At 41.1% G+C, this 15,409-nt stretch overlaps 1 protein-coding gene across 7 annotated transcripts in view; it reads right to left on the minus strand.

The window, feature by feature from the left end:
* RFX3 (regulatory factor X3) overlaps nucleotides 1-15,409 on the minus strand; it is a 220,961-nt gene that overhangs the window by 72,971 nt on the left and 132,581 nt on the right. For 6 of the 7 annotated variants that reach the window (XM_061629144.1, XM_061629118.1, XM_061629109.1 and 3 more), the window contains exon 5: nucleotides 968-1,042. The exons of the other annotated variant lie outside the window; for it this stretch is intronic. In XM_061629144.1, the coding sequence (XP_061485128.1) occupies nucleotides 968-1,042 (75 nt within the window). The remainder of the gene's footprint in view (nucleotides 1-967; nucleotides 1,043-15,409) is intronic. 7 annotated transcript variants of the gene reach the window in all.

Consider the following 15,409-nt stretch of genomic DNA (forward strand, 5'->3'; position numbering starts at 1 on the left):
TATGTCTCCTTTACACAGTGGAGGACTAGCAGGGACATAAATCATTTTCTTTGTTATTAATGTTGATGGTTTCTTCTGGTTTTTTAAATTGTTTTTTGCCTGCTCTTCATAATCTGGCAACACGAAGAAGTTCCTTACAGTCCAGGTGTTCCTTACAGTTCAGGAGCTTATAGCTCCATTTGTTACAAAAAAAGGTAAAAAAGGTAAAGTAAATTCAATTTGTAATAATTCTTTGAATAAAATATACTTTTAATATACCAAATGTGATACTTTTATGCCAAACCAACTTGTACATAATTACATTTTATGTTCCTGAAGTAACAAAGTGACTTTCAATCTGTAAAAAGTGCTAATATTGCATTTTTTCAATTTTTCTGAAAATTTCCATTTTTCCCCCATGGCTTCAAAATTTCCAGAAATTGTACATCTCTGGGGCCAAATCTGCTTCCTCCCTCTGGTGGTGTCAGCCTTTGAAAATCAAGTCTACTCTTTTCTACACAAGTCTATGTCTTCACTTAGATAGTCACATCCTGTTTCATGGGCATACTGGGAACTGGGTTTTGTATGGATATAGACACAGAGATGAAGCAATGAAATTATTTCTTTGCTTTTACAAACCCAGTCTTAAGTCACAATTGCGACATCTTACTCCTTGTCAAATGACAACAGAATACACATTTTGTTTAACAAAAACCTATGTTAACAAGCCAAATAAAACTGGGTTATTTTTAAACTGCTTACAGTGGTTTGAGCAACATCATCAGAACTAGGAAATCAATCAACAATTTTGCTGCACCAACACTGTGCCTGAAAAAAGTTACACCGATGAGCTGCTATGTCAGTTTAAGTGTAGAATTCAGGAACATGGGGTGGGGCAGTGGGAAGCAACCGAAACAAGCATTTAGAAGGCAAGCTAGGCATGCAAATCAAGCAAGGGATTAGTTTACATGAAGAAGAGGCAACTTACATGGCTGTTGAGAAGAGAGCTTCTGTGAGTGGACAGACCATCAGACTTTTGCAGTGTCTCAATCGCCATTTCAATCTGATAATAGATGTCATTAAAAAAAGGGCTCAAGACAAGATAGTAATCAAAGACTGACCACAGAAATTTTGATAGATTGCCCAAAGTTCAAAGGAAACTTTAGTTCAAAGATAGATATGAATTATAATTTATTGAGGGCATACTCTTCAAATCTTTATACCAGCAAATTTGCATCAGCAACTGCTTCTACAAAAACTGAAAGATGAAGTTCTCAGAAAGCCCACTTCCCCCTCCTGCCCGTTTAGTAGAAAGAAAGGACATGATTTATTGCTAAGCCACAATGCAAACCTTTAAGAATCTTGAGCACTGTATAAAATCCCTGGAAAACAGATAAGTATTGTAGGAAAAAAGTATACAAAGAACTTTAAGTGTTTGGCTGAGGCTGCAATCCTATACACTTATGTGGGAGTAAGTCTCACTGAACTCACTGAGACTTAATTCTAGGATTGCACCATGAGAGTCAATTGCCGCCCTGAGCTCCTACTGGGAGGAAGGGCAGGAAATAAATAAATAAATAAAATTATTTGGGTTTGTATTATGTATCTCTTGCCTGGTGATTCTTGAAGGATGACTAAACAGTTTTAATTAATCTCATTATTTAAATTGTTAACAAACCATTATAATTTATTCATTGGGATAACATCCTAGCCTTCCAAAGAACAATGCAGGTGAGCAGGAGAGAATTACAGTCAGATCTGGTGCTCTGCTTACATGTTTTTGTAACAGCTATTCTCTCTACAGAAGAGTAATGCACTGTTCAGTTTTAAAAGTGCCTTGTGTCCTTGGTAATGGGTTACAAAATGGGAAGCAACACAAGACAACTCTCCAGATGAGCATGCATCTCTATCCTAAGCACACACTTCGGATCCTGGGCCTGTCTTTGGATCCTGGGCCTGTATGGAATGGAAATGAACTGCCGTCAAGTCGATTCCGACTTATGGCAACCCTATGAATAGGATTTTCATGGTAAGCGGTATTCAGAGGTGGTTTACCATTGCCTTCCTCTGAGGCTAAGAGGCAGTGACTGGCCCAAGGTCACCCAGTGAGCTTCATGGCTATGTGGGGATTCAAACCCAGGTCATAGTCCAACACTCTAACCACTACACCACACTGGCCTGTATAAATGTCTTTATAAGGAATAATTGTATTTGCATTTATAAATAGATCCTGTATGCAGGAATATATAAAAATGGGAGCATTTTGATAGAACTTCCCATTTCCCTTTAAGCTTCTCAGAGAGAATAGTAACGAACAAGCTACTGTGTTGATTCTGAGTAAAATAAAAACAGCATGAATTGGTTGTTTAGAAAAAATGCTATAAGAGACAAAAGCATAAATGTTTTTTTTATTTTCTGATGGAGTCTTTTTAGTTATTCTGCATTGATTAAATTATGAAGAGACCAATTGAAGATATTATTTGTCTGACTGTGTCAAACTATTCTTCCATCTAGCCAAGTCTTGTCTATTCTAACAAGCAGAGGTCTTTCCCAGCCCTACTACCTAAGAGGCTTTTTAACTAGAGATGCTAGGGGTTGAAACTTAGGATTTTATGCTTGCAAAGCATGTCCTCTACCACTGAGCTATCGGCCTATTTCATAGGGTACGGAAAACTTTAAAATGCCATATTTAGTATTACTTTATCTTGGAAACACTGTTCATTTAAAATATTTGTAACCAGCTTCTCAATTAAGAGTCTCCAAGATATCTAACAAAATATAATAAACATAAAAAGTCAAATCAAATTTGAAAAACACCCCACAGAAATAGCAACGTTGATCAGAAAAGCAGAAAAAGCAGAAAAAAGGTAATCAGGGCAACCTAAAAGTCTGTCAGAAGAGGGCCACTTTGGCTTGATGTCTGAAAGTCAAAAAGGGAGGAGGGAGTTCCACAACTTCATAGAAGGCACTGTTCCGTATGTTGCTATTCACTGTATTTCATATAGCGGAGGCACCTGGGGGCCTACAATGAAGATCCCAACATATTGGAAGGTTCATATGGGAGCAGGTAATCCTTAAAATACTCTGGGCCCAGACTATGTAGGGCATTACAGCTTAAAACCAGCAAATTGAGCCTAGAAACCAACCAGCTGTCAATGAAGTTGTTGCAAAATTGGTGTTATATGCTCCACCATTTCCAGAATACTTTTCAGAGGCAGCCACATATTACAGTGGCCTAATCTAGAACTCCAAAAGGACAAAGAACCTTTATGTGGGAGTAACATCTGCAATATAACAATTCTCCTTTTAATTTTAATATTTTAACTTTATTGTCTTAATATGCAGTAAGAGGGTATCTCACAGGAGTGATTATGTTTAATGCTTCTTTTAAGTATTGTTGTGCATTTGTGTATTTGTATATGTTCAGTTTGGTCTATGACTGTAAATAAAAATCAACCAATCATATGCTAAATGATTCCAAATTTCAACACTGAAAAGGACTTTAATCTTGGTCTCTTCCTACATTATGACTTTCTCAAGTTATGTCTACGCATATTATGTATATTCTGTGTGCTCCTCTCCTGGCCCATCATTCTGTATCATCTTGGCATTTCTTCCTCTCAAACTTTCATAGTTAAACATGTAGATAGCACTAAGAATAAATACTTCAGTCAGACTCACTGAAACAGAATAATACTATTTCAAAAGGTCATCTCTTTGAAATCATCCCAATTGGGGTTTGTAGCCATAACCCCAATATTTTCAACACAGATAAATAGCAAGGGCAATGCATGATTGGAAAAAAATGAATATAATTAGTTGAATGGGTAATTAATCATAAATCAAGCAAGTTTATTCTGTGTCACCATTATATGAATGGAACTCACACACACACACACACATCATCTGGCTCTCAGAGAACACCATACCTAACCAATGCCACATTTATATTATTTGCCAAGGGATATAAATAACAGCATGCCATATATAATAATAAGGCATATAGCTGTTATGAGAATGATGCATTTACATTCCTCTCTCTGTTTATTTTCACATTTAGACAGTTTCATAAAGCAAAATTCCTCATGGTGCACCAAGTTGATAACATTACAATGTACTTCTAGTTCTATTGCCTAGCCTTGATGTTCCATGTCAAACATCATGGGCAAACATTTGCTGTAAAGAATATTTCCTTCAGAATTCTCTGAAACTGCACAACCAATTTGTATCTAGTTTCATTTTGTCATTGAAAGCCCCAAATTATGTTTTGACTTTGCAATTTTTAAATTTAAAGCCTATGAAACATTTTTCTTGGTATTAGAATTTAAAATGAGCTAACACAAAATAGTATCTGGACTTCACATGACCAGATACTTTGGGAGTAGGCAGAAAAGTAGGGTAAAAAACTTTAATCCATATTTATTTCATTATGTATTGTATTTTCTTCATTTGCATCCCGCCTATCCTTCAAGGAGTTCAAGGTGGCATACATCGTTCTCCCCTCCTCATTTAATCCCCCCAACACCAATGTGAGATAGGATAGGCTGAGAGGTAGTAACTGGCCCAAAGTCACCCAGTGAGCTTCATGGCTGAGTGGAGATTCAAACCCTGGCCTCCCAGGTCCTAGTCCAACACTCTAACCACTATACCACACAGACTTTCTATATAAATAATAGTGTCTAGGCTATCAGTTCAGTTTAACTGAAGCGGCTCACGGACCTTTGAATTTAAATTCAAGTTCTTATGCTACAGAACAATTACTTTAAAATTCAGAATGTGGAGAATAAGGTTATCTATCAATGGCTAGAAGCCATGATGGATATGTTGTTCCTTCACTTGTCAGAGGCAATATGCCTCTGAAGACCAGTTGTTGTCAATGCTGTTGCACTCACATCCTGCTTGCAGGCTTCCCATAGGCATCTGATTGGCCACTGTGAGAACAGGATGCTGGACCAGATAAGCCTTTTTCCGAATGCAGCAGGGCTCTTCTTATGTCCTTATACTCTTAGCAGCATTTTATATCAAAGTAAAACAAATAGTTATAGGGAGTATTTCAGCCTCAATCTTGTCCATTAATTTATGTCTTGGGCAGAGGAGGAAAAGATACTTAACAGCAGATGACAATCCAATTACAAAAAATATTGTACTCTTTAGTAAATAGATAGATGACTTATTCTTGCAATGCATGTGCAGAGCAGCCCTGCTCCTGACAGAGCAAGCACCACCTACCCATGGCATCATAAGTACAGCACTTAGTTGACATTGACAGAGCTTTGAGTGAACAGCTCTTTGTGAATGGCTTGCATGCATACATTTGTATGTGCAGAGGCTCAGTCTCTGTAGACCTATGTGAGGAAGGCAGAGGGCAGGGCTAGTTGGTACACATACAACATCAGGGGCTTGGCTACTTGGCACGTCTCTGTTTATATGTTAGGAGGATGCGTGGGTAATATTTCTGAATAGGGCTTTTATTTCTTCAATGATATCTACTAGCAGTTACTCATAATCTGAATGTAGTGTTGCATAACGTGGAAAGTCAATAAAACAGTTATTTTAAACAAACACAGAGAAATTCCATATAGCATGATGACAGTTACAATGTGTACATTTAAAAAGGCTTTTGCTTGTAGGAAAATTCTTATATATCAAGAGGAACTGCAGCTCATAAATTCATTTTACGGCCCAATCAGATTTCCCCCCCAAAATTGTTAGATATCCATAACATTTGATTCATGCCACATGTAACAGAGCTAATTTTACAGAGAGGGGGATCTCTTGAAAGATATGAAGTATCAACAGGAGGATAGACTAATCTATAGTCAATCCTCTAGCATATGAGGGTAAGAGAATCACTGAGTGACAGAGACTACCACTTCTGGTTATGAACTTTTAATCTCAAAGGAAATGTTGAAACAAGTTATGAGACCAGTTGGCACGCAAGGAGTTTGCTGAGGAGTCTTTTTGTGTTACATGAAGCACAATATATTGTTTCGACACATTTAGCATGTATCATATCCATACCTGCAACAACTCAGTATTTTAGATATGTTTAGACATGTATAAATAGATTACATGATTCTTACTGTGCAATATAATACAAGATAAGAACATAAGAAGAGCCTGCTGGATCAGGCCAGTGGCCCATCTAGTCCAGCATCCTGTTCTCACAGTGGCCAACCAGGTGCCTGGGGGAAGCCCACAAGCAGGACCCGAGTGCAAGAACACTCTCCCCTCCTGAGGCTTCCGGCAACTGGTTTTCAGAAGCATGCTGCCTCTGACTAGGGTGGCAGAGCACAGCCATCATGGCTAGTAGCCATTGATAGCCCTGTCCTCCATGAATTGGTCTAATCTTCTTTTAAAGCCATCCAAGCTGGTGGCCATTACTGCGTCTTGTAGGAGCAAATTCCATAGTTTAACTATGCGCTGAGTAAAGAAGTACTTCCTTTTGTCTGTCCTGAATCTTCCAACATTCAGCTTCTTTGAATGTCCACGAGTTCTAGTATTATGAGGGAGAAGAACTTTTCTCTATCCACTTTCTCAATGCCATGCATAATTTTATACACTTCCATCATGCCTCCTCTGACCCGCCTTTTCTCTAAACTAAAAAGCCCCAAATGCTGCAACCTTTCCTCGTAAGGGAGTCGCTCCATCCCCTTGATCATTCTGGTTGCCCTCTTCTGAACCTTTTCCAACTCTATAATATCCTTTTTGAGATGAGGCGACCAGAACTGTACACGGTATTCCAAATGCGGCTGCACCATAGATTTATACAACGCCATGATGATATCGGCTGTTTTATTTTCAATACATTTCCTAATTATCCCTAGCATGGAATTTGCCTTTTTCACAGCTGCCGCACACTGGGTCGACATTTTCATCGTGCTGTCCACTACAACCCAAGGTCTCTCTCTTGGTCAGTCACCACCAGTTCAGACCACATGCGCGTATATGTGAAATTAAGATTTTTTGCTCCAATATGCATAATTTTACACTTGTTTACATTGAATTGCATTTGCCATTTTTCCGCCCATTCACTCAGTTTGGAGAGGTCTTTTTGGAGCTCTTCGCAATCCCTTTTTGTTTTAACAACCCTGAACAATTTAGTGTCGTCAGCAAACTTGGCCACTTCACTGCTCACTCCTAATTAATTCTAGGTCATTAATGAACAAGTTGAAAAGTATAGGTCCCAAAGGGACTCCACTTTCTACAGCCCTCCATTGGGAGAACTGTCCGTTGATTCCTACTCTCTGCTTTCTGCTTCTTAACCAATTCCTTAACCACAAGAGGACCTCTCCTCTTATTCCATGACTGCTAAGCTTCCTCAGAAGTCTTTGGTGAGGTACCTTGTCAAACGCTTTTTGAAAGTCTAAGTACACTATGTCCACTGGATCACCTCTATCTATATGCTTGTTGACACTCTCAAAGAATTCTAATAGGTTACTGAGACAGGACTTTCCCTTGCAGAAGCCATGCTGGTTCTGCTTCAGCAAGGTTTGTTCTTCTATGTGCTTAGTTAATCTAGCTTTAATAATACTTTCTACCAGTTTTCTAGGGACAGAAGTTAAGCTAACTGGCCTGTAATTTCTGGGATCCCCTCTGGATCCCTTTTTGAAGATTGGTTTTACATTTGCCACTTTCCAGTCCTCAGGCACGGAGGAGGACCCGAGGGACAAGTTACATATTTTAGTTAGCAGATCAGCAATTTCACATCTGAGTTCTTTGAGAACTCTCGGGTGGATGCCATCCGGACCCGGTGATTTGTCAGTTTTTATATTGTCCATTAAGCCTGGAACTTCCTCTCTCGTTACCACTATTTGTCTCAGTTCCTCAGAATCCCTTCCTGCAAATGTTAGTTCAGGTTCAGGGATCTGCCCTATATCTTCCACTGTGAAGACAGATGCAAAGAATTCATTTAGCTTCTCTGCAATCTCCTTATTGTTCTTTAGTACACCTTTGACTCCCTTATCATCCAAGGGTCCAATCGCCTCCCTAGATGGTCTCCTGCTTTGAACGTATTTATAGAATTTTTTGTTGTTGGTTTTTATGTTCTTAGCAATATGCTCCTCAAATTCTTTTTTAGCATCCCTTATTATCTTCTTGCATTTCTTTTGCCAGAGTTTGTGTTCTTCTTTATTTTCTTCATTTGGACAAGACTTCCATTTTCTGAAGGAAGACTTTTTGCCTCTAAGAGCTTCCTTGACTTTGCTCGTTAACCATGCTGGCATCTTCTTGGCCCTGGCGGTACCTTTTCTGATCTGCTGTATGCACTTCAGTTGAGCTTCTAATATAGTGTTTTTAAACAACTTCCAAGCATTTTCAAGTGATGTGACTCTCTGGACTTTGTTTTTCAGCTTTCTTTTTACCAATCCCCTCATTTTTGTGAAGTTTCCTCTTTTGAAGTCAAATGTGACCGTGTTGGATTTTCTTGGCAATTGGCCAGTTACATGTATGTTTAATTTAATAGCACTGTGGTCACTGCTCCCAATCGGTTCAACAACACTTACATCTCACACCAGGTCCCGGTCCCCACTGAGGATTAAGTCCAGGGTTGCCGTCCCTCTAGTCGGTTCCATGACCAACTGGTCTAGGGAATAGTCATTTAGAATATCTAGAAACTTTGCTTCTTTGTCATGACTGGAACACATATGCGGCCAGTCTATGTCCGGGTAGCTGAAGTCACCCATTATGACCACATTTCCTAGTTTGGATGCTTCCTCAATTTCATATCTCATCTCAAGGTCTCCCTGAGCATTTTGATCAGGGGGACGATAGATCGTTCCCAGTATTAAGTCCCTCCTGGGGCATGGTATCACCACCCACAACGATTCTGTGGAGAAGTCCGCCTCTTTGGGGGTTTTGGGCTTGCTGGATTCAATGCCTTCTTTCACGTATAGAGCGACTCCGCCACCAATACATCCTTCCCTGTCCTTCCGATATAGTTTATATCCAGGGATAACCGTATCCCACTGGTTTTCTCCATTCCACCAGGTCTCCGTTATGCTCACTATATCAATGCTCTCCTCTAAGACCAAGCACTCCAGTTCTCCCATCTTGGTTCGCAGGCTCCTAGCATTAGTGTACAGGAACTTGTAAGCAGTGTCTCTCTTCAAGTGTCTTTGGCACTTGTGGTTAGGCCTGTGGTAATTTTGCTCTTCTGAATTTATATCCTGTGCCCCTGCTCTCACAATGCCTACTTCTAGGCCTACCCCTTTTAAAATTTCATCATTTCTTTCGTTTTTATCCCAGGGGGGAGGTTTATTCCGAACCGGACCTTCCTCAGCTCCTGTCGGGTTTCCCCCCTCAGTCAGATTAAAAGCTGCTCTGCTACCTTTTTAATTTTAAGTGCCAGCAGTCTAGTTCCAGTCTGGTTCAAGTGGAGCCCGTCCCTTTTGTACAGGCCCAGCTTGTCCCAAAATGTTCCCTAATGCCTAACAAATCCAAACCCTTCCACCCGACACCATCATCTCATCCACGCATTGAGACTGCGAAGCTGGGCCTGCCTGGCTGGTCCTGCGCGTGGAACCGGTAGCATTTCAGAGAAAGCCACCTTGGAGGTCCTGGCTTTCAGCATCCTATCTAGCAACCTAAATTTTGCTTCCAGGACCTCACGGCTGCATTTCCCCATGTCGTTGGTGCCAACATGCACCACGACCACTGACTCCTCCCCAGCACTGTCTACCAAACTATCTAAACGACGGGCGATATCCGCAACCTTCGCACCAGGCAGGAAAAACACCTTGCGGTCTACACGTCTATCACACACCCCACTGTCTATGTTCCTAATGATCGAATCACCCACTACAAGGATCCCTCCACCCCCTGGAGATATATCCTCGGCACGAGAGGATAGCTGCTCATCCCCCAAGGAATGGGTCCCTTCTAAGGGATCGTTTCCCTCTTCCTCAGCTGGATGCTCTCCTTCCCCGAGACCATCGTTCTCCATGATAGCAGGAGAGTTATCATCGTTGGAGTGGGACACAGCTATAACGTCCCTGAAGGCCTCCTCCACACACCTCTCTGCCTCTCTCCGCTTTTCCAGGTCCGCTACCTTGGCCTCAAGGAAATGAAGTCGTTCCCGGAGAGCAAGGAGCTCATTGCACCGAGAGCACACCCACGACTTCTGTCCAACAGGCAGATAGTCGTACATGCTGCAGGCGGTGCAAAACACTGGAAAGCCCCCACACCCCTGCTGGCTTCTTACCTGCATAGTTTTGTTTAAGGTTTATTACGTCAATGGGTTGGAGACTGCGGTTTAGTTGAGGTTAGGGAACAGATGGGCAGAGTGGGGGGCCCTGGCCTCCTCGCCCTGCTGCTGAACTCGCTCTGCTGCTTAACTCGCCTTGACTCTTTGTCAGCTGGGGCCTTGATGCTTCGTCAGCTGGGGCTCCCTCTAGATGTACTTTTAATAAAATGTGTTTATGTGTGTGTATGATGTGTCACACAATGTATTTATTTTTCTCTGTTTGGAGCTATTCCTCAACATCAGGACTTCTGTAACACTACAGCAGCTAAGCCAATGGTACCTCTGGCAATTTTTTCTACCGAGGCCCACTGTGACATACAACAGACCAGCCACTTGTTGCTACGTAACACTCACAAATATATTCCAAAGATGTATTGTACTTTTTGAACTTGCTTTAAGGCACCTGCTGCTCTTATTAATATCTTGCTCAAGAAAGCATGGAACACAGCAGTAAATTCACATATTCCAAGACCAAGTGGGAAACTTATGTGCATTAATGGTGGTAGAGGTGGTGATACTGAACATCTGCTAGCTTTATCTAAATTCATGGAGACTAAAATGGTTGCAAACCTAAATACACATTAAGCATTACTTGGCTCACCCATATTCAAACCTTCAATGGACAACAGAACTAACACATCTATAATAGTACTTTTCTGGTCTCTAGAAATAATGCTCCCTTAACAATCAGTTTAGATCTGCAATGTGCACAGATACAATGTCTTCTGCTTGCCAATAACAGACTATAATGGCCATTCAAAGTTCAGGACATTAACATTATTCTTTCTAAGGAAAAATACTGAAATATGCCTGTTCTATTGAGTTTACATGCTCTCACAATAGCCAGTTTCTACTTAGGATTACTCTCCTAATGTATTAGAATACATGCAACTGAATAAATGTGTCAATGATCACTTTTTAAAATGATCTCTATTTCCTCTCCTTCAAAAAAAATTATTCCTGAGCTATTTTCACAATTGAATATGTATGATTATCCAAATGGGAAAGTGAAAGAAGATTTTTTTCACACAGAGATGTTGATTTAATGCTTGCACACAATGTACCACCTTATGTGTTAAGGAAACAATTCAGAAAGAACATTCATCACAGACTTATGGGAAGGGATTTGTAGGATCAGTGAGTAAAATGTGCTTTCTACTTAAAAGGGAATAAAAAAAGAAAATAAAATCCTCTGAAAAGAACTGTTGTTTAGTTCTTGAGTGGTACACATGATATCCTGCATTTTAAAAGACAAAACATTGTGCCATAGTAACCCATAATTCTGGAGCTTGTCTAAAATTATGCAAATGAAACAAATGTGCATATATCTGATTATGTCTAGTATTTCTAAGCATCCATTTCACAGCATATCTTAGGGCCTTTTCTTACATTACTCTGGTGGCATGGAAGCCACTGTAGCATTTGAGAAGCATCTGCTCTTTCCCACACCGCCAGCATAATATGAAAAGTCTTGGGTTATGCAGAAAGAGACTAAACTATGACTTCTTTCTACACCAGTACTACCCTTCCCATTATATCAGTATAATATAAGAAGGGGCCCTTAGAGGTTCCTCTCTTTTGTCCAGTTTGCATATAATGCTAAATCTTGGTTTATTGCTACATACATGAGCTAAAAGAAGCTCAAGCAAGAGATTGTACTTTATTTAGCAAGCCAGTTCCATAACCTGTGGCTTTCTCTGAAATGCTACCGGTTCCACGAGCAGGCCCAGCCAGACAGGCCCAGCTTCGCAGTCTCAATGCGTGGATGAGACGATGGTGTCGGGTGGAAGGGTTTGGATTTGTTAGGCACTGGGGAACATTTTGGGACAAGCCGGGCCTGTACAAAAGGGACGGGCTCCACTTGAACCAGAATGGAACCAGACTGCTGGCTTCATTGTCCAAATGAAGAAAATAAAAAAGAACACAAACTCTGGCAAAAGAAATGCAAGAAGACAATAAGGGATGCTAAAAAAGAATTTGAGGAGCACATTGCTAAGAACATAAAAACCAACAACAAAAAATTCTATAAATACATTCAAAGCAGGAGACCATCTAGGGAGACAATTGGACCCTTGGATGATAAGGGAGTCAAAGGTGTACTAAAGAACGATAAGGAGATTGCAGAGAAGCTAAATGAATTCTTTGCATCTGTCTTCACAGTGGAAGATATAGGGCAGATCCCTGAACCTGAACTAACATTTGCAGGAAGGGATTCTGAGGAACTGAGACAAATAGTGGTAACGAGAGAGGAAGTTCTAAGCTTAATGGACAATATAAAAACTGACAAATCACCGGGGCCGGATGGTATCCACCCAAGAGTTCTCAAAGAACTCAAATGTGAAATTGCTGATCTGCTAACTAAAATATGTAACTTGTCCCTTGGGTCCTCCTCCGTGCCTGAGGACTGGAAAGTGGCAAATGTAACGCCAATCTTCAAAAAGGGATCCAGAGGGGATCCCAGAAATTACAGGCCAGTTAGATTAACTTCTGTCACTGGAAAACTGGTAGAAAGTATTATTAAAGCTAGATTAACTAAGCACATAGAAGAACAAGCCTTGCTGAAGCAGAGCCAGCATGGCTTCTGCAAGGGAAAGTCCTGTCTCAGTAACCTATTAGAATTCTTTGAGAGTGTCAACAAGCATATAGATAGAGGTGATCCAGTGGACATAGTGTACTTAGACTTTCAAAAAGCGTTTGACAAGGTACCTCACCAAAGGCTTCTGAGGAAGCTTAGCAGTCATGGAATAAGAGGAGAGGTCCTCTTGTGGATAAGAAATTGGTTAAGAAGCAGAAAGCAGAGAGTAGGAATAAACAGACAGTTCTCCCAATGGAGGGCTGTAGAAAGTGGAGTCCCTCAAGGATCGCTATTGGGACCTGTACTTTTCAACTTGTTCATTAAAGACCTAGAATTAGGAGTGAGCAGTGAAGTGGCCAAGTTTGCTGATGACACTAAATTGTTCAGGGTTGTTAAAACAAAAAGGGATTGCGAAGAGCTCCAAAAAGACCTCTCCAAACTGAGTGAATGGGCAGAAAAATGGCAAATGCAATTCAATATAAACAAGTGTAAAATTATGCATAGTGGAGCAAAAAATCTTAATTTCACATATACGCTCATGGGGTCTGAACTGGCGGTGACCGACCAGGAGAGAGACCTCGGGGTTGTAGTGGACAGCACGATAAAAATGTCGACCCAGTGTGCGGCAGCTGTGAAAAAGGCAAATTCCATGCTAGCAATAATTAGGAAAGGTATTGAAAATAAAACAGCTGATATCATAATGCCATTGTATAAATCTATGGTGCGGCCGCATTTGGAATACTGTGTACAGTTCTGGTCGCCTCATCTCAAAAAGGATATTATAGAGTTGGAAAAGGTTCAGAAGAGGGCAACCAGAATGATCAAGGGGATGGAGCGACTCCCTTACGAGGAAAGGTTGCAGCATTTGGGGCTTTTTAGTTGAGAGAAAAGGCGGGTCAGAGGAGACATGATAGAAGTGTATAAAATTATGCATGGCATTGAGAAAGTGGATAGAGAAAAGTTCTTCCCCCCCTCTCATAATACTAGAACTCGTGGACATTCAAAGAAGCTGAATGTTGGAAGATTCAGGACAGACAAAAGGAAGTACTTCTTTACTCAGCGCATAGTTAAACTATGGAATTTGCTCCCACAAGATGCAGTAATGGCCACCAGCTTGGACGGCTTTAAAAGAAGATTAGACAAATTCATGGAGGACAGGGCTATCAATGGCTACTAGCCATGATGGCTGTGCTCTGCCACCCTAATCAGAGGCAGCATGCTTCTGAAAACCAGTTGCCGGAAGCCTCAGGAGGGGAGAGTGTTCTTGCACTTGGGTCCTGCTTGCGGGCTTCCCCCAGGCACCTGGTTGGCCACTGTGAGAACAGGATGCTGGACTAGATGGGCCACTGGCCTGATCCAGCAGGCTCTTCTTATGTTCTTATGTTCTTATGTGATTGGCTTCATATGGGCAGAGCAATCCAAATTATAGGAAGCCGTCGGGGGGGATTGGAGGAGATGCTGTTGGAAAGGTCTGTGGCATCCACTCTCTGTTCGGGAGCTGCCAGGCCAGCTAAACACCAGCTCAGCTGGGAGCTACATGAGGGGGCCAGAAAAGAAGAAGCCAGTTCCCCTGGAAACTCCTACCAGGGAATAAGTGTTCCCCACCGACCAACATGGAAACAATTTTATTCTGCCGGCTTATTGAACAGCACAAATCTTACCTGAACTGGGACCCAATGGGAGCACTCCAAACACGACGAGGAGGATGCATAAGTCCTCTCCTTGGCTCCTCCTCCCACACACCCCAGAATGTCCTGTTTTGGGGCCTTCAGCCGGCTTCTGCTGGCTCTCTATCCACCGGGATGGGCTTTCCTGGTGGAGCCCTGGCTGAGCTGGCAGGGTCCCAACAGCACCACAGCTGAGCCAGGATGAGGAACTTCTACTCACAAGCCTGGCACCGCCAAGAGCCTGCTGACTCAGCCAGGGGTCCTACACATCCAACACCCCTTAGCCTGGCAAAAATACAAGTTGAAATGTGCCCTAATTAGAGTTCATTAAAAACTATAATCTCTGCTTCATATGGGAAGACAACCCAGCCATATGGGAAAAAAGGAGAAGAGCACACTCCTGCACATAGCACTAAACCACATTTTAGCATTACATGTGAATGCAGTCTCTGTTTGTTTTCACACTTTCAAGCCAACAAGAGAAGCTTGTTGGGTTAAAAAAAAAACCCTGCCCATTTCAGCTGCTTTTTGTGATCAATATGAAATTCTGCACTCGCATTGAACTGTGGATTTCAAACAAGCACACAAAGACCCTTGTTGATATGTAAAAAAAGTTACACAATCTACAATTAGTTTTTAGGAAAAGAGATAACATTAACAGTAGTGTAGTGTAGTTTCATACCTTTCTCTGCATCATTTAAATATTCACAAATTCTAAATACTTAAAAGCAGCCTTTCAGTGCAGCAAAAGACAAATTCTTCAGTGCAATTAAGATAATTAATTGCTGTAGTAAGGAAACAGCTGCAAAAACATCAATATTTACCACTAAAGAGAAGTGCAAACCATTTTTTTATGTTGTAAATGCTTTTGAAAAATAACATTTAATCAGAACCAGCCATAATTACAGGAGCATGGGACAAAGCTTGTATCTCCTAGTTACTGTT

The sequence above is a fragment of the Rhineura floridana genome, chromosome 1 (assembly GCF_030035675.1).
Source record: "Rhineura floridana isolate rRhiFlo1 chromosome 1, rRhiFlo1.hap2, whole genome shotgun sequence".
Lineage (NCBI taxonomy): Eukaryota > Metazoa > Chordata > Lepidosauria > Squamata > Rhineuridae > Rhineura > Rhineura floridana.